General features: G+C 39.4%; 1 protein-coding gene and 1 long non-coding RNA gene across 2 annotated transcripts in view; both read left to right on the top strand.

Moving 5' to 3' along the window:
- The first annotated feature begins 1,224 nt into the window (after positions 1-1,224).
- Positions 1,225-8,994, top strand: LOC127143100 (uncharacterized). Its single transcript, XR_007814292.1, has 3 exons — positions 1,225-2,249; positions 2,476-2,576; positions 8,438-8,994. It is a non-coding gene; the product is annotated as an uncharacterized LOC127143100 (long non-coding RNA).
- Positions 8,995-13,229: 4,235 nt separating this feature from the next.
- Positions 13,230-27,507, top strand: part of LOC108884372 (sodium- and chloride-dependent taurine transporter) — a 30,645-nt gene continuing 16,367 nt past the window's right edge. The window contains exons 1-4 of the mRNA XM_018678227.2: positions 13,230-13,461; positions 21,915-22,144; positions 22,363-22,497; positions 27,395-27,483. Of these exons, the coding sequence (XP_018533743.1) occupies positions 21,916-22,144; positions 22,363-22,497; positions 27,395-27,483 (453 nt within the window). The 5' untranslated portion in view covers positions 13,230-13,461; position 21,915. The remainder of the gene's footprint in view (positions 13,462-21,914; positions 22,145-22,362; positions 22,498-27,394; positions 27,484-27,507) is intronic.

Genomic DNA, 27,507 nt, shown 5'->3' with positions numbered 1-27,507 from the left:
ATGGGTTTAGTTCCACAGGGGATAAAGGCTCCAACCTTTAAACAATGTCAAAGTGAGGTCCAGCTACTGATTCTATTAAAGAGCATAAGCCCACTGTCAATGCCCACACTTTGTTCTAGGAACTGCTTCAACATAAGATAACTAATATTTCTATCTATCTATCTATCATGTAGGCAACAGCTTGATGGTGTAATAGAGTGCATGAACAGTGCTGCAGCCTAGACTACAGCCTGGACTTTTCATGGAGATTTGACTGTTACATCATATCATTTATACAATTTCAAATCTGAAACTTATCTAAACCAATAACCAAGTATTTTGCTTTAGCTTAGGTTAAGCCATCTAGGCTTGAAGCTTTAATGTCATCACTTTAATATCACTGGGTGTACTTTTCTCTCTCCCCCCCGTCATCATCTGACACGTGTGAAAGTGCAGAAATGGGGTTCTTTCTTTCCTAAAGAAACAGAATAAATAAACGTTTCATCACTCCAAACTCATCTAATTATAAAACATTTTTCCTGTTCAGAAACTAACCAGCCCTCTTGCCTGTAATGCTAATGTTTACTAGGAAGTGGTGCATTTATTTCGGTTTAATCCCTCTTTCTGGCCAGCCGGGGCGGTCAGATGACAGGCGCTAATCTCTGGACTGCCTGCCTGACTGACTGCTTTCTTACTAATATGGGATTAAAACCTACCACGCCTCCATCACGTAGCAGGCTCTCAACCCAACAAGTGGGGTGAGTAGAGATGATGACGCTGATGAACTGCAAGAACAGATGATGAGCTGTGTCATCTCTTGTTCTTCCCACTTTCATTTTCTCTAAGCCCTCTCACTTTAGATCAGATTTGACCAAAACTTCACCTCATTTGCTAAATCAAACGAGGTGCAACAAATTCCTGTAAGAGAATGTTTCCATGTCTGTGGCAAACATCCATCAATCAATCAGTTACCTATACCTGCTTATCTTTAAGGATCACAGGGAAGCTGGTTCTGATTCGAGCTGACATGGAATTTTATATGTATTGTGTGACAGCTATTTGCTGCCTTCAACATTTCAAACATGACACAGCTAGCACTAGTTTAATGTGTTAGCATAGTTTTTATTCCCTTTCTGCACTGCAGTCCTCACTATTTTTCACCTTTAGTCATCTTTAATACAAACATGCAATAGTGATGGGATGTTCAAGTTTTTTTTTTTTTTTTTTTGTTTTTTTTTACCTTGATATACGCATGGTAACACATGATAAATGTATTGTGTATTTTGAGTTTTGAAGTATTGGGTGATGCACACTTTTCAGGGCTCAAAGGATCATTTAGGGCACTAACCTGTACTGTACCTGAACTGTTGTTGTATCTGACAGTGATACTGAAAACATGCCAGTGATGCAAACAATTTTAACCTTGCCACCAACAAGGCTGGCAGTGTTGTAGGGTTCAAACATTCATGTTCCCTTCAGGGTGAATTGTAATCACCAACTGATTCACTAAAGTGAACCATTGTTTGTTAATTTAGCGCCACCATTGGGTCAAATATTTAATTTGTCCTAAACTTTTGTCTCATTCATACTTCGGGTTTAGCACAACAAGCAAATGTTAGCATGCTAACTTGCTCAACTAAGATGGTGAACATTATATCTGTTACATTCCAGTGTGAACATGCAATGTTAGCATTTAGCACAAAACCTGAGTACAGCCTCACAACACTGCCTCACAACACTGCTAGCATGGCTATAGATTCTTCTCTCTGTCTTGTGTTCAGTGCAATGTTCAACAATGTTTGTTTGTTTGTTTTTTTTTTTTTTTTTTTTTTTTTTTTTTTTTTTTTTTGCTTCACAAAAATTATTCCTCCCTGTCAAAGAAAGTTTTATTTTATGAACTGATATTAGACATTGCAACATTTGGTTTTTGCACAACTTGGTTTTTGAATCAGCTTACTCCTATCAAACCAAACAATCCTATTGGTTTCCTCCTTTTTCTGCAAACCCTCCTTTCATAATGTCTCACTCACATTTTGTTTTGACAGGAAATACTTGACATTAAGGAAGCAAGATGCTCTCAAACGCTCTTAGCTTCATTGGCAGTTGAGGCCTGTCTTCCTCTTTCTCACTCTTGTTTTCTGTATCTTCAGTCTGTTGTAATCTGCCTTTCTTCTTCATGCTAGTTTCTCCTTTATTTTTTGTAACCAAAAATGACTTTACAGCAAAAAAAAGAAAGAAAAGAAAAGAACCATTGTATGTGGAAATAAAAAGTAAGTATGCATTTAGTTTGATGTTTATAACTGCAGTGTACAGTATATTGTATGTATAGCAACTACAATGTGAAAAGATTACATTTTACAAATCTGTCTAAAGGCAGCAACAAGAACACATTTAGATGGTATCATCAGTGAAAAATGACAGGAAACAAATACAGATTAGATTGTTTGACATTAAACATAGCTTTGCATTTATTCATTCTCTCTCTGCCTCTTTCAGGAAGTCTGCCATCTAGACTTTTCCTGTCATGTGACCTCTCATCCAATGACACTAACAGCGGCTGTGGAAAGACCCTTCATGGTGTTACAGCAGTCTGCACAGTGAGTCTCACCTTAGCTGCAAGCTGATGTTGGAGAGACAAAAAATAGAAAAGATAATAAAGTAATATTTTATTTTCACTTTTCATTTCTAACTACACGTTAGAATAAATTATGGCATTGCATGTCCTAACTTTAACTATTTTCCACTCATGCAAAAATTTGCACATACAAAGCGCCTCCACAATTTGCCTGTATCATTATGTTGTTTTTTCTTTCTCTCTGTCTTTCTCCTCCTCTGCCCCTCCATCGCTGTACATCCCTACAGTAGCTTACCTGCAGCAAACATTTACTGCGGATGTTAATGATAACACAGTTATATCCTACAGATCTGCAAAAGCAAATACAGCAAATATTTTTCATAGATGTCCAAATGTAGGTTAGCCTGATTATCTGAGTCAGTCAATTAAGTTAATGCTGTAAGTGAGCACCTATAATGTTGCTAACAATCCATCATTCCACAGGAAAACTGGGTGCATATAATTGTGTCAAGTGCAAGTACTGCAAATGTAGAAGAATGTGTGAAGTAGAAGGTTTCCTGTAAACTCTGATGGATGTTTATAACAAGCAATCAATCACTGTTCACCTTTGTTTTCTTTAATTTACAACCTATGCAATAGTCTGACTGCTCATGTTTCTTTCCCAATCTGACCTACTTTTAGCAACATAGCTGAGGTCCAAGGTCTCAGCATTTCTCTGGCAAGGACATTGTTATTATCACTGATTGTCAGAACAGCAAAAATGAAGCCAAAGTTGTAATAAACTGCAGTCCTGGTCATTTCTTACGAACAATATACGTATTTTAAAGGGCTAAAATCTGTTAAACCTTCAACTAATCATTAAAAGTACAGTAAAGAAACGAAGCATCAAAGTGTTCTGTTGATAGTAGATTTACATTGTCGACATAATCTGACATCAGCTGCAGGTCTACACATCTGATTCCTCTGGGTCTTTAAAGTGTCTCTTCTGAGATTTAAGTGCTTTAACTTCTTGTTGTATCTTGATTTGCATAAGAGCAACTTGTAAGCAAGATGCAGCCTCCAATACACCATATTAGTTTGCATCTAAGTAAGCCACTGGACAATCATCAACCATAATTTGCATGTAAGCACATGATGAGCCCAGGAGAGACTGACCAGAGGTTAGAGTTCTGGTCAAAGGGTGCAGTCTGTATTGTGGAAAAAAACATAGATCCCTCTGAAGCAAAAGTGCATCACAAATGGCATCTGGGATAAGAAGCAGGTGATTTACAGACAATGTACAATTAGTGGAATTAAAAAAGAAAATAATTTTCCCATTATGATGTAAAGATTTAACAACCAGCATGTACATTTTATAAATCATTAAAAAAAACAAAACTTAAAAATTATGAAATGTGTGTGTGTGTGTGTGTGTGTGTGTGTGTGTGTGTGTGTGTGTGTGTGTGTATAGATAGATAGATAGATAGATAGATAGATAGATAGATATACACACACCAAAATGTCCTCAGGGTGTGTATAAAGTATAACAACTAGAATGGCGGTCAGAAGAGCACATACCTCCACCAGGTAAAAACAAACAAAAAAAATCCCATCCTATCTTCACAATTTCAAGGAAAGTTATAAAACATTCCAGGATGTACCTTTAACCAGATCCTCACCAAAATGTAAAGGGTTTGTCTCTGGCCCATGCCCCATCCCTCCAGGTTTTGTACAAATTGGTTTAGTACTTGTTGTGAAATCCTGCTGACGAATAAACAAACCAGTAAAGGTGAAAACATAACCTCCTTGGTGGAGGTAATAAAGAGTGTTACAACCTTTTCTGCGTCACAATAAAATGTGAGAGCAAAGGACACACAACAACTCCCTCAGTGTTGGATTGTTGTTACTGCAGAGCTATGAGATTATTGTACTTTTTACATTCTCATGTAGTATACAGTATACTGTATACCTGCACAAAAAACAGTAATATTTTGGACATTTTTATTTTGCAAGTCTATCAGTCATGTACTGTAGCTGTAGATGATCGTGACTGTGTTCCGTGACTAAGTGTTGAAACTTATCAACTTCCCTGAGCCAGGATACTGATAGTGTATAGTGTTTGCAAACAAGCCAATAAAAAGGTTCATGGAAAGTTTCATTGATGCGGATTAGACTTAAACCAGGGAAGAGGTTGTAAAGTAGATTTCTATTCAGACAATATTTTATGTGAGAGGAAGTTATTAATTAAACTCAAATGGTTGTAAAACTTGATAGGATTGACTTTATTTCAGTGTCCAAGAGGTTCCCAACTCACCTGAATTGCTAAGAAAACTTGTGGTTGGGCAGATGACCAGAAAGAAACTGCTTTAGAAATTTGTCACTGAATCTCTGTGGTTTGGAGTTGAGGTCCAGTCCTGTTTATCCTTAATGTTACAGATACCAGCCTCACTGTTTACCGATCACTCTCTTGCAGTCATTGGAGCTGTGTTAATCAACTGATGAAACATTACAAGCAAACAACACAAGCAAACATTTTCTGCTCCTGTTGCTTCACATTAAAAGCCTTCTACCAGTGAACCAGTGGAAGGCTTTTATCATGAACCAGCTACATGAAATGCAATGTATCTCTCACTGAATTAACAGCTGTATATAATACCATATGGATATATTTGGCACTAGTTTGTGAGTCGCTCAGTTCTAAATATTAAAGGGATATTAAATTGGACAAGACAAACCAAACACTGTGAGCTGGATGAAGAACTGTGAACACTGTGTGTGAAACATTATACCTCCAATTTGTCTCTGAGGTAAACACTGTTTACCTCTCTATGTTGTTCAATGGATAACCATCTGCACCTGTCACAGTTTTTCCTGACTCAGTACTGCCATGTTGTTGAACAGTGCCAGACAAATAAACCGTGGCAGAGGTTTCCACATCCTTATCAAAAAGTCACATTTGTGTTAATTTTTCTTGCTCACCTTCCCTCATTTACAGTAATTGTTTCATTTGTTTACTCTTCCCACCATGGTGTCACAATCAGTCAGGCAATGTTGTAAGTATCTGTGAGACAATTTCCAAATAGTACTGTCATCAAGTTGCTTTCCTGTTTCATCACTGTGCAGATATATAACAGAGCTGCTTCAACAGGTCTCATTTTCAGTAGGTCAACACGTATAACTGCATCAGCGCAGAACACTCAAATCAGTGAGTGCTACTTTATTATCCAGACCCAACCACTTCATTTGATAAGAAAGTGAGCCTGATGTTTGGTTCCTAGAGCATCACACTGAGTCATCTGGATGACACAAAGTTGCTTTTAGGAATGAGTATGTCCCTGTTTTGTTTTTTTTTTTCAAGTGAAGCAGTTTTTTTTCAGTGTGTAAAAGACAGTGTGGATATGTTTGTGTGTCTGCAGCAAGAAATCTGTCCATTTGTGCTTATATAACAGAGACAAGAAACAATACCGAAGCATGGGAATTGCTCCACATACGCCTGCCAGTCTGTGTGTGTGTGTGTTTGTGTGTGTGTGTTAGTCTCTCTGTCTTTTGGCAAGTGAAAGCTCTTAAATGTGAATAGATTTCTTAGGAAACCAGTGAGTAAGAACATTTGAGGCAAATTAGGGATATGTGATTTAGAGTTATATAAATAAAATTGACTTGACTTAACACAAAAAGCCTAAAGACAAAACACTGTACACAGCCTGAAGTAAATGACAATGACCCATTTATATGAACTATCATGCGCGGCTACCAGTGGTTAGTGGTCTCAGGGTGCCATTTGAAATGACACATGGGTCAACCACTAGAAACTGCAAAAACTGTCTTGAGCTGTTTATCTCAAAAATGCAACAGAGGAGCAAAAATTCATGATTCTGTTTACAGCACAGCAAAACAAACCTTTGTAAGTATTCATTGTGACTGCCAGAAATGATCCCCTCCCTCTCTAACCTGTGTCCCCATGTCCACTGGGTGCATATGAGAAGCATTTCATATCTGATTCTTTTGCTCCACTGCAGTATCTTTACACACTGGGCCTTTTTCAAATCTGAAGCTCAAAATTCACTTTTCAGACAGAGAACCAGAGCCGTACAGTCACAAGTGTTTGTGACAACATCCATCATACATGAGCTGGCAAACTTGCATTCAGTATTCAAGAAATAGATGAAATAGAAATAGAAAAACTTTTGGAGGAATATGAAACCTTGACAGGGACATGACAGAGCTGACACAATCAAAAAAGACACATTCAGTGAACATCTGAGGTACGAAGTCATCTGACAGTAATACTGAAGTCATGATTGAATGTTGTCATATGTAAACTATGCGTGTGTGCACCTACTTTTGTTGTCTACTTTTGTCTGTACATACATGCATGTTTTCAATTCCTTGTGGGTGAATACACTATTTACACACTGTGTGGTAATTGTGGATTCTGGTGGAATGGTTATCACTATGACCATAAATAGTACAAAACCTGAGGTTTGATCAATTGAAAACCTTAATGATTATAACCTGAAGGTGCATTCAGAAAGAACACTAAGGTGCTGTGCTGTAGCTGTGTGTGTGTGTGTGTATGTGTGTGTTGTGTGTGTGTATTTGTGGGTGGGTGAAACTCCAGTTTTTGTTGGTTTTTTTTCCAGTTTAGTGCAGGAGGAAAATCATAGCAGGTAAAAACTACCAGCTGCTGAATGTAGGATAAACAGGAGCATGAATGCAGAGTAGAAAATGTGCAATGCAAGCAGTTCATACAAAATGTGTCAAGCAAACTGTGAACAGTTTAAACACAACAACAAACTGTATAATCACATTTTAACACAACAGACAGAGGTAAAACTAGGAGGAACACAATCTAAAAAACGATCTAAAGAAAAGTCTGGAGATTTTTTAAACCAAATTTTATGATTATATGCAGAGGAACAGTAAGAGTCACTATATACAATATGTTATAGTAAATATATTCAATGGAGGAAAGTTCTAAAACTGGGAAGCTGTCTGGCCCAAAGTATTTTTCCTTTGATGCTGAATTTTGACTGTGATAAATGGGCCTACGGCAATGACCCTGCCCTGCACTGAGATCTCGAAATGTTTATAATGAGGTCGTGGACTAATCGCCTAAAAATAACTCTACTGTGGTGATGCAAAGATATTTTGCATCGCCGAGACCACTGACTTTCTCATTTGATCACCTGCATCTTTGCTTGTTTTTGTCGGAGGGTGGAGTGAACTATCTTGTCGTTACTACAAAATCTTTGGTCATCACGGCGGTTCCGTGATTATGTCAACAAACCGGGCAGGAAACTGAATCGGCTGAAGCGTGACACAGGTGATCAGAGAACTTCATTAGCGGACTGTTTCTAGTCCAGTGTAATTAATTCCCAAACATCATCTGAGCTCCTGTGCGGTCGAGCAACGTTAAACAGTGGCCGCCATGACGGTGAGCCGCTGGATCGCTAACTAGCCGGTTAACTTCCTGTATGAGTGCTAGCTAGATACTCGCCTCATTGACTTTCAGTTTGTGCTCCTTTTACCTCTGTTTTTTTTTGTTTGTTGTGTTATTGTTATTTTTGTGTAAGTGTTATTTTACAACACATAGTCATCTTTTAACTGTTTACACAGATTGTCTGCTCTATATGTTTTGCTTTAATTGCTTGCATTGTCGCTAATGTTTGCTAGCTAGCTACCTGATATTAGCTAACATTAATCGCATCGATCCAATGTCTAACTTAGAAACTGTCCGCTTTAGTTGAAATGCTTTTGTCTCAGTTCAGTTTGTGTAAATTACTGAAATGAAATTTATAATGAGGTATTCCTGTACATGTTTTATTTCCATCGCAAAATTATTCTAGAGGCAGGTAACAATAAATATAATAATTGACCCTGTGTTTACTTTCTTCACTGACGCAGGAAAGAAAATGAAAAGACCGCATCAATCAAAGCTCAGCTTTCAGAAGGAAGAGATACAGGACAAGATGAGGAGAGAAAAAGTGATGGAGATGGGAGAGAGAGAGCAGGTACTGTCCACACAAACCTACCTGATCAGATTCAAACGTATGTTACTATATTAAGCACGTTTTGCTTAGGCTTATGTGGAATTTGAGATACATCTCTTTTCTAAAAAACAAAATTATTTATTGCATCAACAAACAGAGTTATCCCACAAAAATTAGCAGTCTAGTGATTTGCATAAACAGGGTGGCTTGGGATGGACTCAAATTATTAGTCTGAATTATTGCTTAAGTCTGCCCCTGTTGCTTACAGACCATGTAAGGTCAATGGGTTCATCTTTACATGGTGGAAAGAGATTGTCCCTGCCCACTGAGTGGCTTCGAAATGCTGTCATCAAATGACAGAGCTTGGTGCTCATCACAAAAAAAAAAGAGGCCGTCCTTATCTTGACCCCGCTGCTTTGGCCTGTTGGCGACATCATGCCAGTTTTATGGTTAACTTCAACAACACATGGACGCTCCCTATTTGCTCTGAATAGATAATGTTCTGTTGTGCGTGCATCTTGGTGTCCTGCACCAGAGTGTATGTTGTGCCAATGGGCATAAACTGGCATTGGAAATAAATATTTTAAGAGCAAAAACATTGATTTTAAGAATCTTTTTAAAGAATTTATCTTTCTAAAATACTTAAATTTTGATAGTGAGAAAAATTCTTTAAAATTCTCAGATCTGAAACTTGCAGAACAACACAGACCTCCTTCTCAATGATAAAATGGAGGGAAAAAAAAACATCAGAGCACCAGTAAATAATTTCATTACACAGTCTGTTGATTGTTTCTTAATCAGCACTTACTGTCTTACTGTTTACATGATCAGTAGTATGTTAGTTAGCAGTGTATTTTTAATTCCCTGCCCTGAAAATGTATTTTTTTTTTTTTTTTTATCTATCTGAGGCTTTAGCCTGGTCATGGGTTAGCTCAGGGCATATGTAGCCTGTCACTACAAGCAAACATAACAGGTTTTGGCACGGTTATTTATCACAGGAGATAAACAAAACAGGTCCGCTCACTGAAAAACAGCTTCATCGTGCAATTTGCGGTCGAAGACTCTGCAGGGAATCTTTCCCTTTGCTGATGATATTCGCTTGTTTCCCTCACTACCACGCTTATTTTGTAGGACAAATTCTGAATTAGTTAAATTTATAAATGGTTTAAATTGAATAATCTTTCAGTAAATCAATTCCATTATATTTGTGTCCATAATATTTACTTTTATTTACAGTATAAATGTATATTTCATGTTTCATATCTTTGCAAACTTGAATAGTATTAATGATGTTGCTTAATTGAATCTGCCCCAGCTGAATGAATATTTATCCTTACATCAGCTCAGACTGACAAGCAGTTATGAATTTACATATTTATTTGAAATTGATTTTGGTCATTCAACTTCTTTTGTAATTCTTAGTTCTGTATGTTAAAGAATTCAACTCCTGTTTAATGTCTCTTTACTTAAGGCCTCTGTCTGTGTTTATCCAGGTATTTGTGTCTTAAACATCCAGGTTTGCTTCATCTCTTAAAACTACTGTTTAGGTTAATTTATATATTCCCTTGAATCTGTTCTTTCTCACTTAGTCTGATACATTAACCTCATTTTATCATTCCCATAATCACAACACTCAACTGCAAGGTTTCCCTCAGGCATTACATAAAGCCAATGTAAATACAGTAGTAAGATAGTGTTTGAAAAACAGCAGAGGGGTGACATTCACTCTCAGTCAAGTAATCAAGAAGAGACTGTGGATTTAAAGAGCTTTTTGGACAGAGGTTAACACTGGCTGTCAAACATTGCCCCCAGATATATAAACAGAGCAAGAATCAAATGTCTGGCACTGTTTTTTTTTTTTTTTTTGGTTAAAAAAGTGAACACACCCAAACTGTCCACACACATGACAAAGGTGGACCAGCTGTGTCAGGGTCTACCTCTGCAAGACAATGGACATTGACCGTTTGGGTAATAATTTTTATGTGCCTTCCCTGTTATTTGAATAGTATCAGATATGTAAACAAGCCTCTGCTGTTGTGCTTGATCTTCTCCTCGTCAGACATTTTTGCCTGCCACAATCCCATCTAAGTATTTAAATCATTCTCCTGTACTTCCCCATAGATGCAGCACAGGAAGAAATTAATGCTCTCAGCTAAAAGGTGTTTTTAAATTAGCCTTCTCCAGCCTGATTGTCTTACTGAATGCACTTTGATGCACAAAATACAAAGTTTCTACAAAGACTTGTAGAAAGGAACACTTTTGTTTAAAAAATCTGCACAGCTTAAGACTTTTCATGGAGGACCTGACGACAAACTTTTGGATCAGTAGGCAGAGATGACTGGTTAGAGTAAGGCTAGGGTCAGGTTCAGCATCATAAGATATGACTGGTTGGGGTTAGGGATAAGGTAAGGTTTGGGGTAAGACAAGGCAAAACACATTGACAGGGAAACAGACTTTAATTTACCCCAGAATCTACTCACAAGCCTTTGAATCTAACTCTAACCCTTACAAAATAGCTTGTCACGGAAAAGAGAAAAGATTATAGGCTCAACAAAGGCTCAGGGTCACTCACTGTGGTCCATTAATATGTATATCAAACTGTTGTGTGTCTGAAGTAAATCTTATTAAGACTGTAAGCAAATATCACTGCAAAGCTAGAAATCCTCCAAGGAAAATTATAGTAATGTGTGTCAGAGTGTACTGAAACTCCACAGAGTTTAACACAGTAACTGCCTAAAAGAATTATAGTGACAACATGGAATGAGTGATACCATGGAGCAATAGAGACATGAGATGCCATAAGAATTTCATTGAAATGTAACAGCTTGTTAAGAATATCATTAGGAACCATTAGGTCATTATAAACTTAGCAGGAGTCTTTAAAGGAATATTACAGTGAACATCAAGAGTGAACTGCCCCTGTGTAAATGTACATTTCCACCATTCTCAGCTGCACCCATTAGAATAACCCTTCAACAAACATTGTTGAGACTGCTGAGTGTGTGCTGGTGGATTGCATTATAGTGTAAGGTGTTCCAGGACGGTCCTCTTGTAAAATATGATTCCCCAGTTTGTCTGAGCAGCAGCTTATTATGATCAATAGTTACGTTTAATTGTTAGGTGACCTCTAGCTGCAGTAGTGATGACAGTAGCAAAGGAGGAAGTCCACTGACGGGGTGTAAAAGGCGAGAAATACAGGACTTAAACACAGGAGACCGCTGTTTGGTTATGGGTGAAACTAGTAATCTATGCCGTATTATTGGAACCATGACAACAAAGGTCCTCTAATTTTAAGGAAGTACTTATTTTGATGCAAATTGCGACCCAGACTTTTTCTAAACCTAACCGAGTAGTATGTGTGCCTAACCCTAACCAAACCATGACTATTCCAGAAGCTTATTGTACTGTTGTAGCCATAGTGTGAAAGTCCGGTACACCACTGCCAGTACACTCTGCATGTTTATCATTGTAACCACAATGACCAAGGTCCAGTACACCTGCCACCATTGGGGCGCCATATCAGGAGATGCTGCTGTGGGCCGTATCAGAGGGTAGGGATAAACAATCTATATGGTTGTTCAAGTTTGACTGTTGGGTCCTCCTGATGTCTTATGAGTGTCTAGTAGCCCTGGTAGGCCTATATTTGTTAAGATGGTATTGCTGTAACGTTTCAAGACTTTGTATTTCCGGTGAAAAAGATTGTTTAAGTTCACAATAAACCCCCTGCGGAGGGTTTAAGTGAAACTAAAGGGGGTAAAATACAAATGAATTACATTACTTATTAATATATATTTGTATTATGAAATAAAACATCATTAGACTGTATAATAGGTCACTATATCTGCTGATTGAAAAAATCCTTGCATGCTTAGTGAGAATCAGCTGCTGCTGTTCCTTTGCGTGGAGAATCTGCTGCATGGACTCTTCACACTGTGCTTCTTTATTTTCACCGCCGCGTGCACCCCAGCGCCTGCTCTCGGTCGCGCGCTTGGTGGGGGTGGGGGGTGGGGGGGGCGCGTTACATTCTGAGCGTGTGCCCGTGAGAGCCGGTTTAGATACCAACCAACCAGCTCGTGAAATGGGTGGGGGGGTGGGTGGGGAACTGTTACTTTAATGCTCCTTAATGCTGCGTTCACTTGCTTCTAGTAAACCTCCCACTCCTAGTTTGACAACGAAAAACATTTCTGTATCATTTATCGGAGTCTTTAAATGGTTATGTTTTGAAGATCATGGAACAGAGCTACTTTGTGTCAGAGTGGGGAGAGACATGAACATAAGGCATATCTGCGTTTATACTTTTGGATAATTCGCCCAGGCATAGGCCCACTGATTATCTTCCTTTGTGTAACAAGAGTTATCCTAACGATGCAACCTTTATATCCCGTTTGATTGCCTTTTAGCTTTTGTTCAAACTAATAGAAATAAAATCGCAGCAGGTCCTGGAGATGATACTGGTTGCTTTTTCAAGAAAATCTCATGCATTCTAAATGTGAACTGCCCGGAAATTAGAAAAAAAACTTTAATGGATTCTAGTTAAAAGCCAGTGGATTTTCAAATGACCGACAGTTTGCATCAACCCTCAGGAACAAAACCGTCGTTTAAAGCAAAAACATACCAGTAAATACAGCCGCACGTGAAATAATTCCGATATTGTCTGTGGGCCCTGAAGGCATCAGACACACGGCTCTCCTGTTGCTTTGAGAGGAGGCAGGCCGGTGATTTTCCACTGCCGCTGATGTCTCTGGTCCCCCCGTTTTAAGAGACAAAGGTCAGAAACAGAGGCTTATAAATAGGCTAAAATATAGGCTACCGACGCGTCCAGCCCTCAGTCGCTCTCACAGACACAGGAGGACACGGACAAGACGAAACGGACAAGGGACCGCGCTCAAAGGACATTAAAAGGACAAAATAATATACAAAATCACATCAGCAGAGCAGGTAACGGAAAAAAACGACATCCTCGTTGCACACCTATATACTAATACAGGGGAGATGACTGTGCTGCTCTTCTATGATTTTCTAATTAGAATCATGATTTTTAATTCATTTTTTGAATCTTAATTGTGTATGAATGAGAGCAGTTTTTTGCAAACCAAGAACAGCAATTAAGAAGAGTTCATGTGCATTTAAGACCTGAAAATAATTAATTTTCTGTGTTTAGTTGTATTTACTGGTTGTTTTTCTGGTGATAGTGTGAATGCAGGGATGTATTTCCTGGTGAAGCTTGGTTAAGGAAGCTGCGATGTAGATTTGGATAAATGCTGTTCTGTTCCTCTCCGAGCGTTGATTCGTGCGCTCAGGAGGGGTAACTGGTGGATTCACAATTTCTTGATTGATTTAAATGCAACACGAACATGGTTTACGTCGTGATATGGTATTTTGTTTGTTTATACAGTTTTTTCTCGTGTCTTTTTAACGTGCTGTCGGAGCAGACAGTTTTCCACACGCGTGCGTCAAATGCTTGGAGGGAATCATTTATTTTTAATTGTATTCATATTTTGGTCTTCCAGTCTTGTCTCTTCCAGTCAAGACTTTAAGGTCCTCGGTGGCTATTTTCTTTTTCTTTTAAATACAATCGTATCCTCTTTGGCTTTTGTTCCTTATATCTATATAAATGCGCAGGATATTCAAACTAAAGGAGTTTGTCATAATTTCTCTTTGCTCTATTTCATAGCGTGACTTGACTGTATTTCATTTAATTCCTTTATTGGGCTGTAGCCCACCAGAAAAGGGAAGTGAAGCGCTCAGAGCGGTGAGAAGGCGGGGATGCTTGTCAGGCGCACGTTGCACATCGTGCGCTGCTTCCCCCAACCACGAGTCTCCTCTCTCTCTCTCTCTCTCTCTCCTCTCTCTCTCTCTCTCTCTCTCTCTCTCGCTCTCGCTCTCTCTCTCTCTCTCTGGTTCTTCTACTCTGTCTCCAGCCTCTGTCTAATAGTCTCTCTATCTTTCTCTCGCTTCCTCTTTCCCCCATTCTCTTTAATTTGGTCTTTTTTGGCGAACAGCCTCGTAGATTAACGATTAACAACTTGTTGATTTTGGAATATGTTTAGACATCTGTTTCAACATGCAGGAAAAGAAAGTGCAGTTATGTTTTTTAAGACTGTGTCTTGTTGTGCAGAGCAAATACAGCCTGTTTCCAGCATCTAGTTGCCCACACCTCAAATGTCAAATGCATGTGGAACTGCAACATTTTTTTAAAAACATATGTCTGTTTCTCCACCACTACAACTCTGTTTTTTAAATGTTGCTGTGCTGAGTTTTAATAATTGCATCTGTTAGGGTCCTTTGACTTTATAAGCGGCTTCCAGATGCTCTGTAATGACTGAAAAAAGAAAAAAAAGGTTTAATAAGCGCTGCCAAGTGTCTTGAGTGTGGTTGGGTTGTGATAGCAGGTAGTTGGTTCCATTTTGGATCAGAGTCAACGCTGGAAAATTACCCAGAGTTGTCAATGCCCAGAGTCTAAGAAACATCTAATGGAAGAGTTTTGCACAAAACCCTCAGTCAGCCATGTAAAAATAATAAATAAATGAATGTAATCCTTTAATACTTTGAACACTATTGTGTACATAAAGTCATTTCTAATATTTAAAATTTAAAATCAGTGAAAGTTAAACTTGAATAGGTTTGATAAGCTGTTTTTAGAGTTAATAGCATGCTCTCCAACCCCAACTCTATAGTTTTAAGGATGAAAATGTTGCTGTATATAAGCAACAAGATTAGATTAAGATGGGGTTTTGAAAAGTGTCATTTTAATAGCTAGCATTGTATGTGTGGAATTGTACTTTTGGCATGATAGAAAAGCCCCTGAATCATGATTTAGATAACCACAGGAGAGAAAGTCTCCTGTGAAACCCAGTGAAACTTGCTGGTCAGCAGCTCTTTCACACAGTCAGATCACAGATAGATACTATGTAGAGGGAGGCAGAAAAAAGTGTTAACATTAAATTTTTGGGACTGTTTCACTGTAGCTGTAGTTTGACTGGAACCTCCATTGTTTTCAAGCTGGATAACACGGTCTGGCAAATGAAGTGGTGCGCGTGTATATGAGTGGAGTGTGTTTGTGAGCCCCTGGCCCTGAGTTTAATCTAATCTTGGCTGCTGTAGAGGCCTGCTTGAGCTAAGTGTGCTAATGCAACCTTTTGAGTAAGTCACTGTGAGCTTATGATGGCATCAGAACGGTCGCATCCAGAGACACACCTCAGGGTTGACTAATAATGGTCTTTTTGTGTCCTGTATTTTTTGGTACCTTTTAAATGAGTCAGCATCTGATCTGTTTTAGTTGTTGCATATCTGTACTCAAGTTTGGGCTTGACTGTATGCTGTGATGTGTTTCTGAGCCTTGGCTGATGGGAATTGACAGTGTGATGAATCACTGATCAACCCCCCTTGCCATATCACCTCGAACCCCTCTAAGTATGCATGAGCCAGTGTTGACGGCAGGCTTGTTTGCTGTTAAATCATTTATTAAGTTAGTAACCCGAGGTTAGTGGAATGTGCGTGTATGTGTGTGTGTGTGCGTGCGTGCGCGTGAAATCTCAGCCACAGGCACGGCAGCATTCCCAGAGTAGCTTCTTCAAATGAAATCTGAGAGAGGGAGAAGGAGCCTACAGTGACACACTAAATACAATCATCACTCAGTTATGCTACAGGAGCTGCTGCCAAACTTTTATGACCATGTGTCCTTGACTTCAGTTGTGGCTGGACCTTCACTGCTACTGTACTTAACCTGCATGCACCACTGACCCATATATATATATATACACACACACACACACACTCACTTTAGTTCACAACACCGTCAGTGCTATTAGAGCTGCCCCATTAATCTTGTACAATTTTGTATAATTGTGTTGTAGTTGTAGTTTGAACAGCAAATAATCATGGTGGCAGCTTTGAAAGATGTAATTTACCTTGGCAGCTGACAGTGAAAGCAGTTACTGTGTTGATTTATGGCTAGCACCCATGGGAAGGTCAGGCTTAACTTTATGAAAAGAACCATCGATTATTTTTGTAGCGTGATACCAAGTGCTTATCTTCATATGTTGTCTGGATGTTGGAAATCACTTGTTCTGATGCAAGGTGAATGCACCTTTAAAGATATTGGATCCATTTACTAAAGGTATGTTAGCTGTTGGTCAATCATTGCATCAACAATGGATCATCGGAACAATCAGAAATTGGAAGCAGTAAGCAGATGCAACTGTTAAATGAATGAATGAAATGAAAATGCATGGATCATAACAGCAACCAGAAGTGGGAAGTAGTACCTTTCAAATGTAAATATTTGAACATCTACAATTCTATGTCAACTGCGTAAACGCAGTTTGCTGATGAAGACTGTCTGATACAGCCAGAAAGCTCCACGAAAAGCGAGTGGGTTGAGACTGTTTTGTCAGCTGCCAACTTCAAGAATGAACTGTCAAACTCAACTTCACATCTACAATCATGGACGTTTGAACATCTATAGTTTCATGACAACTGAGCAAAATCAATGTGCCAGAGCAAGTGAGTGGGTGGAGATCTATTTAGAGATGGGAGATATTCATCCAACATAATATTTAGAGAAATCCACAGACCTTAAAGATAGTCTTATTTTGTGTAGAATTAAGCTATGTGTAGAATTTTATGTGATCATTACATCTTTCAAATCATACTGACAGCATGTATTTGTTGTAAAACGAGACAATCCTTGTATTGTTGTTTTCCACGCTACCACCAGATGGCAACAGAGAAAGCAGGAATACACAAAATTTACAAAACAATAGGGGTCCATGACTGAGTGCCAACTGATACTAGCTTTCTTAAAGTTGACCGACCATACCAATTTATATTTTATTGACCACAAGTCCTGATTTTATATAGTTCTCTTGATGGTACTTGATTTTACATGTACTGCCATCTGTTGGCAAAGTATGGCATACTACTTCCCCTATATGAGGTGAAATGGTAAAAGCTGGTATAACCAAAAAAGCCTTGTTTTTTTTTGGGGGGGGGGGGTGAAACTTGGCTGTGCATTGTGATGTTTGGTAACCAATCGATTTTATGAAACAGGTCACTTTCTGACAGTCTGACAGTAAATCTTAGTGTCAGAGTCTCAGTGTGATACTGAGATGGATGTTGGCAATGAGTAAAAACAGGACTGAAGCCTACTGACCTCCTGTAACCTGTAGTACTAGAATGCAAAAAACAAAACCTTACCAAGAATCAACAGTGACTGTTGACTCTAGTTAGATAAGACTGAAAGGTATGCACTTCTCTGTTTTTCTTTAACTTTTTATATGTCCTGTTATCTCTGTCGCACCGTTGTATCTGTCTCTCACACACCCGCTCATTCTTGTTGTGATACTCTTGACACTTGACACTTCTGTGCTGTCTTTTATGCTGTCTTTTTAAAATCTTTATCAGTCACATCTATTTTTGTCTTTATCTGCTTGAGACTCAAACTGTGACCCTCACATTGTCTCACTCTCTGTGACGCATTTAATTTTTAGGAACCACTGTCTGTATCTGTATGCCATTCCCTTTTTCTTTTTTGTATTTGCTTTACCTCCATTTCCCTTTCACTTTCTCCCTTTTGGGTAACTTTTGCTCTTGCTTTGTTCTTTCTTTCTCTCTGTTTCTCTAAAATGAAAGTAAGAAAAAAATGGTAAGAGGGGTTGACAACAACTGAGGCTTAGGCAATGGGCAGGAAGAGGAAGATGCAAAGGGAAGAAGGAGGAAGTGAATGAAGAAGAAGAGAGGAGTCAGAGAAAAGGAAAGTGTTGTAAGGAATACACAGAGGAGATACAGAGGAGGAGATGAAGCAGAATGGTATGAAAAGGGAGGGAAAAAGGAAGGGAAACTCAAAGATAAATGATGAGGAAAATGTTAGGAAAACTGGAAGACCTGGAGGAGATGAAAGATGACAAATGAGATGATTAGGAGAAAATAAGACTTGGAAAGAATACTGTGATGTCTGGGATGGACTCCTATGGATCATTAATAATATCCAATCTGATTTTCAGTCAGTTGCAAAACAATTTTGTCTGTTATCCTTAGGATCCAATGTTTCCAATCACTGTTTATAAATTGAAGGCCTAAATATTTGTAACAATGAAACATGTAGTATTGACATGTGATTAAAATAAAAAAGGAGGAGAGGGAAGGAAAGGGGATTGAAAAGAGGATAAGAAGAAGGAGTGAAGGAAATATGGAGCATAGAAGGGGGAGGAGGAAGGGGGAGAAGAGTAGATTTAATAGGCGGTCAGCCTAGTGGAAATGTACATGGTCTTAAAATAGGAGAGTGTGTTATGTAAGCGGTTAGGGAGTGAAGTAAGTGTGTGTTTGTGGTGCTGGCTTGGTTCTGAAGTCACTGTATGCAAGTCCAGAGGCTGGGTCCAGTGATCGCACACACCCTCACACACACTGAGCACCAGACAATGAGTCTCTATGTTTTACACCGAGCTTTTGGCCTCAGCTTTAAATCGTCCCACATTTCATTGCGGTTCCCACGGCCAGTCTCACTCTCTGGAGGTCGTTCAGTAGGCAACTGTGCAACAACAACATTTCCTACTAATATGTCTCTGCTGTCGTCTGAGAATTCATGACAGTAACGCTGATGACTTTCAGTGCCTTTATAACTTACAGAAGACAAATCTCCCTTGCTTGACATGGGAATCTGCAAATTCCTCATCTGATAATCGAACTTCAAAGCAATGCAGTGACATTTTCTTTGGTTTTTCTCAAGATTGTACTTCTCTTTGGCTGATCAGCCATGGCAGCTTCTGCTGCTTATATTCAACACTCTTTTCTGCCCATTTTTCACCACATCTTGGTCTGGGTTGTGGTGGTAGCAAACCAAGTGAGGTATCCTGTACATCCTTCTCCCCAACCACATCACCCAGCACTTTCTGGGGGATTCCAAAGCATTCACCCACCAGATTGGATATACAGTCCCTCCACAGTTCTGGTCTGGAGGCCCAAACCATCTCAGTTGAGTCGTTTCACTATGAAAGGATATCTGAGCTCCTCACCTTATCTCCAAGGGTAAGCCAAGCCACCCTGAGAAAACTCATTCTTTCCACCCATTGAGCATCAAGGGCCCAGGTAGGTTTTTCAAGTCTAATGCCTGCTGTGAATATTCCTTCAGCAGGGTGAAATGTATTACAAGCACATTTTTTTTTTGATACAAGAGAAGTAGTATCCCACTGCTATAAACAAGACACTGCAGTATGCAACCATGATACCAGTGGTTAGAGGGATTGAGGTTCTGAGGGCAAGTGTGGAGAACACAGTTAGAAGAACTGCAGAGGCATTTCCCAAAACAATGTGTAAAACAAAATACATCACTTTCCATACAGCAGAGGATTTTAATCCTGTAAAGCACCAGTAATTAGGTAACATGACTGTAAAAGCCTTTGTGCATTCAATAAAGGTTGAAGGAGGTGACATGGAGTGCCATAAGGCTCAGTTCTGGGTCCTGCAAATGTTGGGCTACATATTACCACAGGGGCTTATCATATGTAAGGAGTGTGAATCTCTGTTTTGACTTTGACAAATACAAACACAAATCAGTAACTCAGCAGTTAAGGTAATTTTGGTTTTTGTTGCACCAAATAAATCACAACCTTTTTAAATGAGTGAAACATTTCTCTGTGCCTAAAATCAGTGCTTCTCTGAAAATATAATTAATTTAGGTCTTGGAACATCATGTTAAAGTTTTCAATCTGTTATTGCTGTGTCTGCAGGATTTCCACTTATCTTTCATACATGGTAGCTGGTTTTGTTATTCATATTAATATGTCAGCCCTCTTCTACTGGAAAGCTAATATCACTATCACTCAGGGCCATTACTATCTACGGATGTTAACAGTTTGTCACAGACATAATGGAGTCCACTGTCTCTCACAGCAGGAAATACTTAGACACATGCACACATATGCATACACACAAACACACACACACACGCACAAAGCAAGTGCTCTCAGTTTCCTCTTAGTGTTATTAATTAACTGTGTAGGAAGTTAGTCATGTGTATGCCAGGACATACACAAATGCGTGTATGTCTGTGCTTGTGAAATCATTAACTTACTTGAGGGAACCTTAGACACAATGAGATAGATGGAAGATACACTTGATCCAAATGGGTCACAAATAACACAAGAAAGAACAAAGAGGAGCGGGAGCTGTTTTTTATCTTAATGATCAGGTAAAAGTAGCTCCTGTGTTTAGACTATGTTCGTGATAAAGACATAAGACACTGAGACGACGAATGGAAAACAAAATGTGCGTATCTGTGGGCAGCAACAGAAAAAAACTCAAGGGGATTTATCTGAATTGTAGTTTTGTCTTCATTCCTGTTCTGTGTAAATATCTTGCTAAAAGTCAGATAGAGAGTGAATGAATGAGAAAGACAAAGAGAGAAAAGTTGAGGGTACAGCAGCCTGGCAGATGGAAAGAGATAAGGACATGACATTTTCCACAGTGACAGACATCTGCTGACTTCTAAGTATCTCTATCTCTCCCTCTGCTCTCACTCTCTCTCTCTCTCGTGGCTGTTGTCGGATGGAAATTTACAGCTCTTGTGTCATTGTGGCCCTGATCACTTTGCTGTGTAGATGTATTATCAATCACAGAGTCACATTTAATAGTTTTAATTTAGAGGTGAGGGAGGAGGGGTAGAGTAGAGTTTAATTTTTCTATTCCATCTCTCTATTCAAAGCAGGAACATTAAGAAAAGTAATTTAGTTCACCTTTTCACTACTTCCCTGAGCATACTGGGTGATGCTGAATGACTTGATAATGTATTTTGCTTGCTTTAGTTTTGAGGAAGTAATCAGAACAGTCATTTGTGGCTGGGGCAGCCATAGTGGCAGTTAACCTTAATTTTAAAAATGAAGGTTTAATCCATGAATTTGATTTGTTACACTGTGAGATTAAGGAATGCAGCCCTGAGTCACATTCAAAATAGAAGCAGCTATCAGAACCCAATGCTAATCTGGTGCCACATTTCAATGGCAGATCACAGTGACACCATTTAATCTGAGCTGGCATGAAATGACCTCACTGACAACGACCTGGAAAAAGTTGGTCTCTGTCCTCCACCAGACAAAATGTGGTGCATTTTCAGCTTCTGAATGCTCTTATCTGATAGGCAACACTGAATAACAACACAAGCTTAGAGTCCAGTAAGCTGGGGAAGTTAGACACTTTTTTTTTTCTTTTTTCTTTTTGGTAATACCAGCATAGAAGGTCATGTCGTGTGTCATCTGGTTGGACTCTGCTGCCAAACTGTGGTTGCCTGGTAGAATCACAGGTTGCAGCCACACATGAATCTTGAAAAATGAAAATGGCTGTCAATTGATTATTGGACTAATTCTGACTGGTTGATTCTCTATGTCTTGTTTCTGCAGAATGGCACAAAAGGAGAAACTTCAATGCCTGAAGGATTTCCACAAGGACACTCTGAAGCCATCTCCCGGTAAGAGCCCTGGCACCCGGCCTGAGGACGAGGCAGAGGGCAAACACCCCCAGCGGGAGAAGTGGGCCAGCAAGTTGGACTTTGTTCTGTCTGTGGCTGGCGGCTTTGTTGGTTTAGGAAATGTCTGGCGTTTCCCATACCTCTGCTATAAGAATGGTGGAGGTAAGGCGTGAAAATACTACATCTGTTTACTTACATAGGGAAGATTTGCTTACCAAGCACACAACATGCTTATTAATTTGTCACTACTGTCTTTTATCTGTTTTCCTCCTGTTCTACATCTTTCATTTCCTCCGTCCATGTTGTCAACTGTTCCTCAACGCTCTGTTGATTTGTTCATCTTCCCTGCTGTTGCTCCATCCTTCCTTTCCTCCACACAGGTGCATTTCTCATCCCCTACTTCATTTTCCTGTTTGGCGGAGGTCTGCCAGTCTTCTTCCTGGAGGTCGCCCTGGGTCAGTTCACCTCTGAGGGTGGCATCACCTGCTGGGAGAAGCTCTGCCCCATCTTTACTGGTATGTACACTGGATAAAAATCCTAACCCTGAATGAATGATAATTTAGCAGCTGTAACAGCTGGATGTGTAAACAAGCGGCTTCTAACAAGTTCATCAATTTAAAAGGAGTAAACATTTCTCACAGCGAGCTGTGCTGCCAAAAATACATCTATAAGAATAAAAGTGGTATAATAATATATATGTAATATATAGCACATAACTAATTGTGAAGGATAAAAAACAATCTTTCATGTGGAAGATTTTTTCTACCTGTGAACATATGTAACACCATAATAGTTATTTAAGCTAAAGCCTTGTTGGAGTCTGGTCACATGATACACATTATGTAACAAATTATATACATGCCTGCTGCATTGTTTACAGCACTATATACAGTATAGGTCCATCCACCTGGCCTTGTGTTATCTGACTTCAATGATGAGCTCAATGTCACCAGCCTTTTCTAGTCTGAACTAGAAGGTTTACATTTTTCCAGACCTCTGTTGTTTTTGACAGAGGAATGGCTGTGCAACATAAGGCTGAGTCACACCAGACTCGCCTCCAATCAGACTGCTGAGACTTTACTCTGCAACCGTTACCAGGCAACCAGGCCTGCACTGGTACACCAACACACTGAGGCCTCTATTCTACTTTCACCTTTTCTAGCTTTCACCTCCCCTCCTGTGAAAACCTTCCCCTTTCCAAGAAAGTTCTTACATGTCATCCCTAATATTACGTCTGTTATCAGATCAAGACATGTTTTTTGTTTTGGCCATCCCTACCCATATTTCCTTACTCTAATGTCTACTCTCACCGCTGTTCTTACACGCCTTCCATCATATTTTCTTCTTTTCCTTCCCTCTCTTCCCTCCTAAGCTTCACCTCTTCTCAGTTCTTCTCACCTCCCCCTCTCCTCCTGTTCGCTGCCAGCTGAACAAGGTTAATGTATTCGTCACTGTTGATACAGCCCTGAGTGGTTTTTTTTTCAGTTCTCTTTTTAATATCACTTAAACCTGTCTCTAATTCTACCTCACGTTTATAAATTTATTTCAGTAATTGTATCGTTGCAGCCTTGATTTAATTATTTACTTATGCTGGTATTCTTACGCTCACCTATACACACATTCTTTCTTTCCTTCAGACACATTATCCCCCCACCGTCTCACACACAGACACACACACACACACACACACACACACACACATACACACATACGAGACAGTGTACAGAGTGTCCTGAATCACACGTTGCTACGGCAACAGCGCTGCAACACATCAGAGAGACTGCGAGAGAGAGAGAAAGAAAAGAAGCAGAGCAGGGAGATCTAAGGAGCATAGAGATGGATTGATAAAGACAAGAAAAAAGGGGAGAGTAATAAAGGCCAGGGGGGAAATGGAGAAGAGGAAAGAGTGAGGGGAAAAAGAAGGAGAGAAGATTGAATAGTAACACACTGAGAATGGAAAGACCGAATGGAGGAAACAAGGAAGAGGGAATGAAAAATAAAAATAGAAAAAAGGTTGGGGGGAGGAACATAAGAGGTAGAAGAAAAAGAGCTCACCCAATATCCGTTTTTATGTTGTTTACGTCACTGTGTAAACAGGGGTTTGAAATATAAATTAGTATATTTGTTGTGTTAATATGGCATTGTGGATTTGGACTGAACTGAGAAAGAGGAAAAGAGACATGTGACTACCCCGGTTGCCGACATCTGAGTCGTGGCCCATATCTCTGATTTTTCAGGGATTTAAAATGGTCTCATGTTGCGCTCACTGAAAACAACCAAACCAATCAGAGCCTTGTAGGCGGGATTAAAAGAGGGGACCAATCTATCCCAAGGAAAACTGTCGGCAGGCGTTGATGAAATCAGTGCTGTAGCTGTACAGATTGTTCTCACCCGACCTACAAGAATAACAACTCCTAAATATATATATATATATATTTTTTTTTTTTGGACTTTCATTAACTGCAGCTGGGAGTGGCCACCGCTTACTGCTTCTGTGCAGACTGAAACTGATGTAGACAGTACAGATACTGTAAATCTAAGATTAATAACCCTGACCCAAACTGAAAATAGCTAACACAACATGAGTACAATATCAGACTGAATAATGAAGAGAAAACAAGTCTAATTGTGCGGCACTATGTGATTAGCCTGATCTCTTAAACCTGGGAGCTAAAAAATCACTGAAACCTACCAGGACTAGACAATTCCCACAACACTTTTTTCCACCAAAATAGATTGATGTGTTAGTCTGGGTATCTAAGAAGGAACGCACAGCGTAAATACAAAGAAAACAGACAGGAAAATTGGTAGACTATTATTAGAGTTGCATTGCTCAGCAACCACTAAAATCACACACTCGTAGTTGTTTTGTTCCCAAAACAAACAGCCAGTCATCAACCACTGTCTTGTCAGTCCACACTGAAATCTGATCAGATAGTCCTAATCCTTGAACCCTTTTCTTTGGTAAAAACTGAAACATGAAACATCATTAATGACTAACATAGATTCCTCATTTGTCTAGCTTGTCAGTCTGTTTATCAGTCACATACTCCTCACAGGCTCTTGAAGCAGCCAGGATGATTTTGTCCAGCTGTAGTCGTTTTAAATCATTATGATATTCTGTGACGCCACTAAGCCTCAGCTGCTTGACAGATGATTCCGTTCGTTTCTGCAATAAAAATATTGAAACACTTTCAAGTCCTATTCATTTGTCAGGAATTTGTTTCTTCTCACGCAGCAAAACATGTTATATGAACCTCCTGAGTTCAGGAGTGTAACGCAAGGGATCATTAATCATTCAATTTAAACAGAACATCTGCTGTTGTCAATGCATAACAAGTCGAGCCAACAGTAAACCAAAATATTGTGTCTCTTTGTCGAAACTTTATTGCGCTTCTTAGAATTAATCAAAATGTAGCACTAAAATTAATTCTTGTAAATTTTCCACTAAAAATTGGTAAAGAGGTCAATGACACCTACTGGCAGATATAAAACATTTTTAAAAAGGCCAGTAGCAGTGAGTGGTATCACCATGACACTAGATAATATTACAGATACTTGAGTCTCAATCCTCCAGACAGACTTTACTTTCCAAATGATTTGTCTGTAAATCTTCAGATGTGAAGTGAAAACCGTTTTTACAGTGGTTATGTGTGTTTCAGAGGATCAGTTGCAAATGTAAACAGACTGTGTGAGGTCAGCTGAGGTCAGCCGACGAGCACAAGAAATTACATCATGGAGGGGAACGCATCTGTTTGTTTGATCAGCACTGTTCCATGTGATCCGAGCAAGTGACTGTGTTTGTGTGAGTGTGTCTGTTTAGAGATGTAGATGCTTGGCAGCTGCTAATTAGCCGAGTGATTAAAAGGACATGATGCAATGGTAAAGTAGTTCACACGTTAATGGACACACTCATACACACACACACACACCACACACCACACACACACACACCACACACACACACAAAGTCACACAGATGGCGAATGAGGCTGAAGAACTTTCTCTCAAACTCATGCAGACAGTCCACCACACACACACACACCACACACACACACACACAGATGGCCAATGACGTTGAAGGACATTAATTTGGATGAATGGCCTCTGTCAGCTGTGTGTGCTGACTGGTAGTCCATACACCCACACACTCACAAGCTCTTCTAATATACTTATGAGGACCTTCAGTGACCACATTCATTACTTAACCTTTAACCTAAAACCTAATCCATGTTCCAATCTTGACCCAAATCCTCACCCCTACACCTGTTCTTATTTTGGGGGATTTTGTTATCTTTATAGCCCTGTGTACACACACACACACACACACACACACACACACACACACACACACACACACACACACAGAGCCTTGATCCTGTGTTTACAACCAGCTCCATCTCGAGGCCAGAACTGACGCAGCTGATCGCTCTCTTAAACATGTCAAATGAAATTTAAGTGCAGGGCAACACCACTGAAGGTTAACAAACTAATATGATTGCTGTAGACCTTGAACAAGCTAAATATACTGTGGTTATTTATGAACACAAGCTAATGTGAATGCCAATAGTTTCCAGAACTGTTCCAGATGAAGAGACTTATACATCACTTGGATTCACAGCTTGATCACGGTTAATGTTGTGAATCAAATCCAGAGCTTTACCCTGCAAAAGTGTGCACCAAAGTGTTTCCTGAACATAACAGAAAAAGAGAACTCGGCCAACACAGGAAGTAACACTTTCAACACTGAAATATCTATTTGCAGAGTCAGGATGTGAAGGTTGGTTGGTAGAAAGCATTTATCTTGTACCTTTGATGACCTAGGTTCAATGCACACATCTTATCTTCGAGGAGAGACGTGTGTTTTATCTTCCTAATTTCTAAACCCTCTTTTTATGGCTGCGCTATCACATCAGTAGGAAGTATTCTACAAGCCTTATGCATCACCTCCATGAGTAATTAATGGTGAAGATACACAATCTACACATAATTTTCATCTACCAAACATCACTTGCGTGTGTTCTCATTTCATGACATGTGACACTTGTTTCACTATGAAACAACAACTGTTACATCCTGTTTTCTGGCCAATAAAAATCCAGCACGTCCTCTCACACACAAAATGGGGACACCACAGTGACTTATAAGGTGAAAACTGTGGATCTTTTAAAGGAAGCTGAAAAAGTAATTCATTGGTCACATGAGGACAAAATGGAAGACTGTTTTGCACCTGGTCAAATTCTAACCCCAGATGATTTTTATTTTTGTTTTAAAAATTGTTACATGTTATTTTAAAGAGGGTCCAGTTGAGGTCATGGGGTTGTTAACCAACAAGGATTCATTACATTTATCAAATATGTCTCTGTTTACTCCTCCTTCAGTCATCATCTTGACGTTTTTCCCTCTTTCCAGGTATTGGTTACGCCTCCATTGTGATCGTTTCCCTGCTGAATATCTACTACATCGTCATCCTGGCCTGGGGTCTCTACTACCTGTTCCAGGTAGGTTTTGGGAAAAACAAAATG

Source organism: Lates calcarifer, linkage group LG12 (assembly GCF_001640805.2).
Source record: "Lates calcarifer isolate ASB-BC8 linkage group LG12, TLL_Latcal_v3, whole genome shotgun sequence".
Lineage (NCBI taxonomy): Eukaryota > Metazoa > Chordata > Actinopteri > Centropomidae > Lates > Lates calcarifer.
Note: the sequence above shows the minus strand (reverse complement) of the source record. Positions and strands in the feature narration are given on the sequence as shown.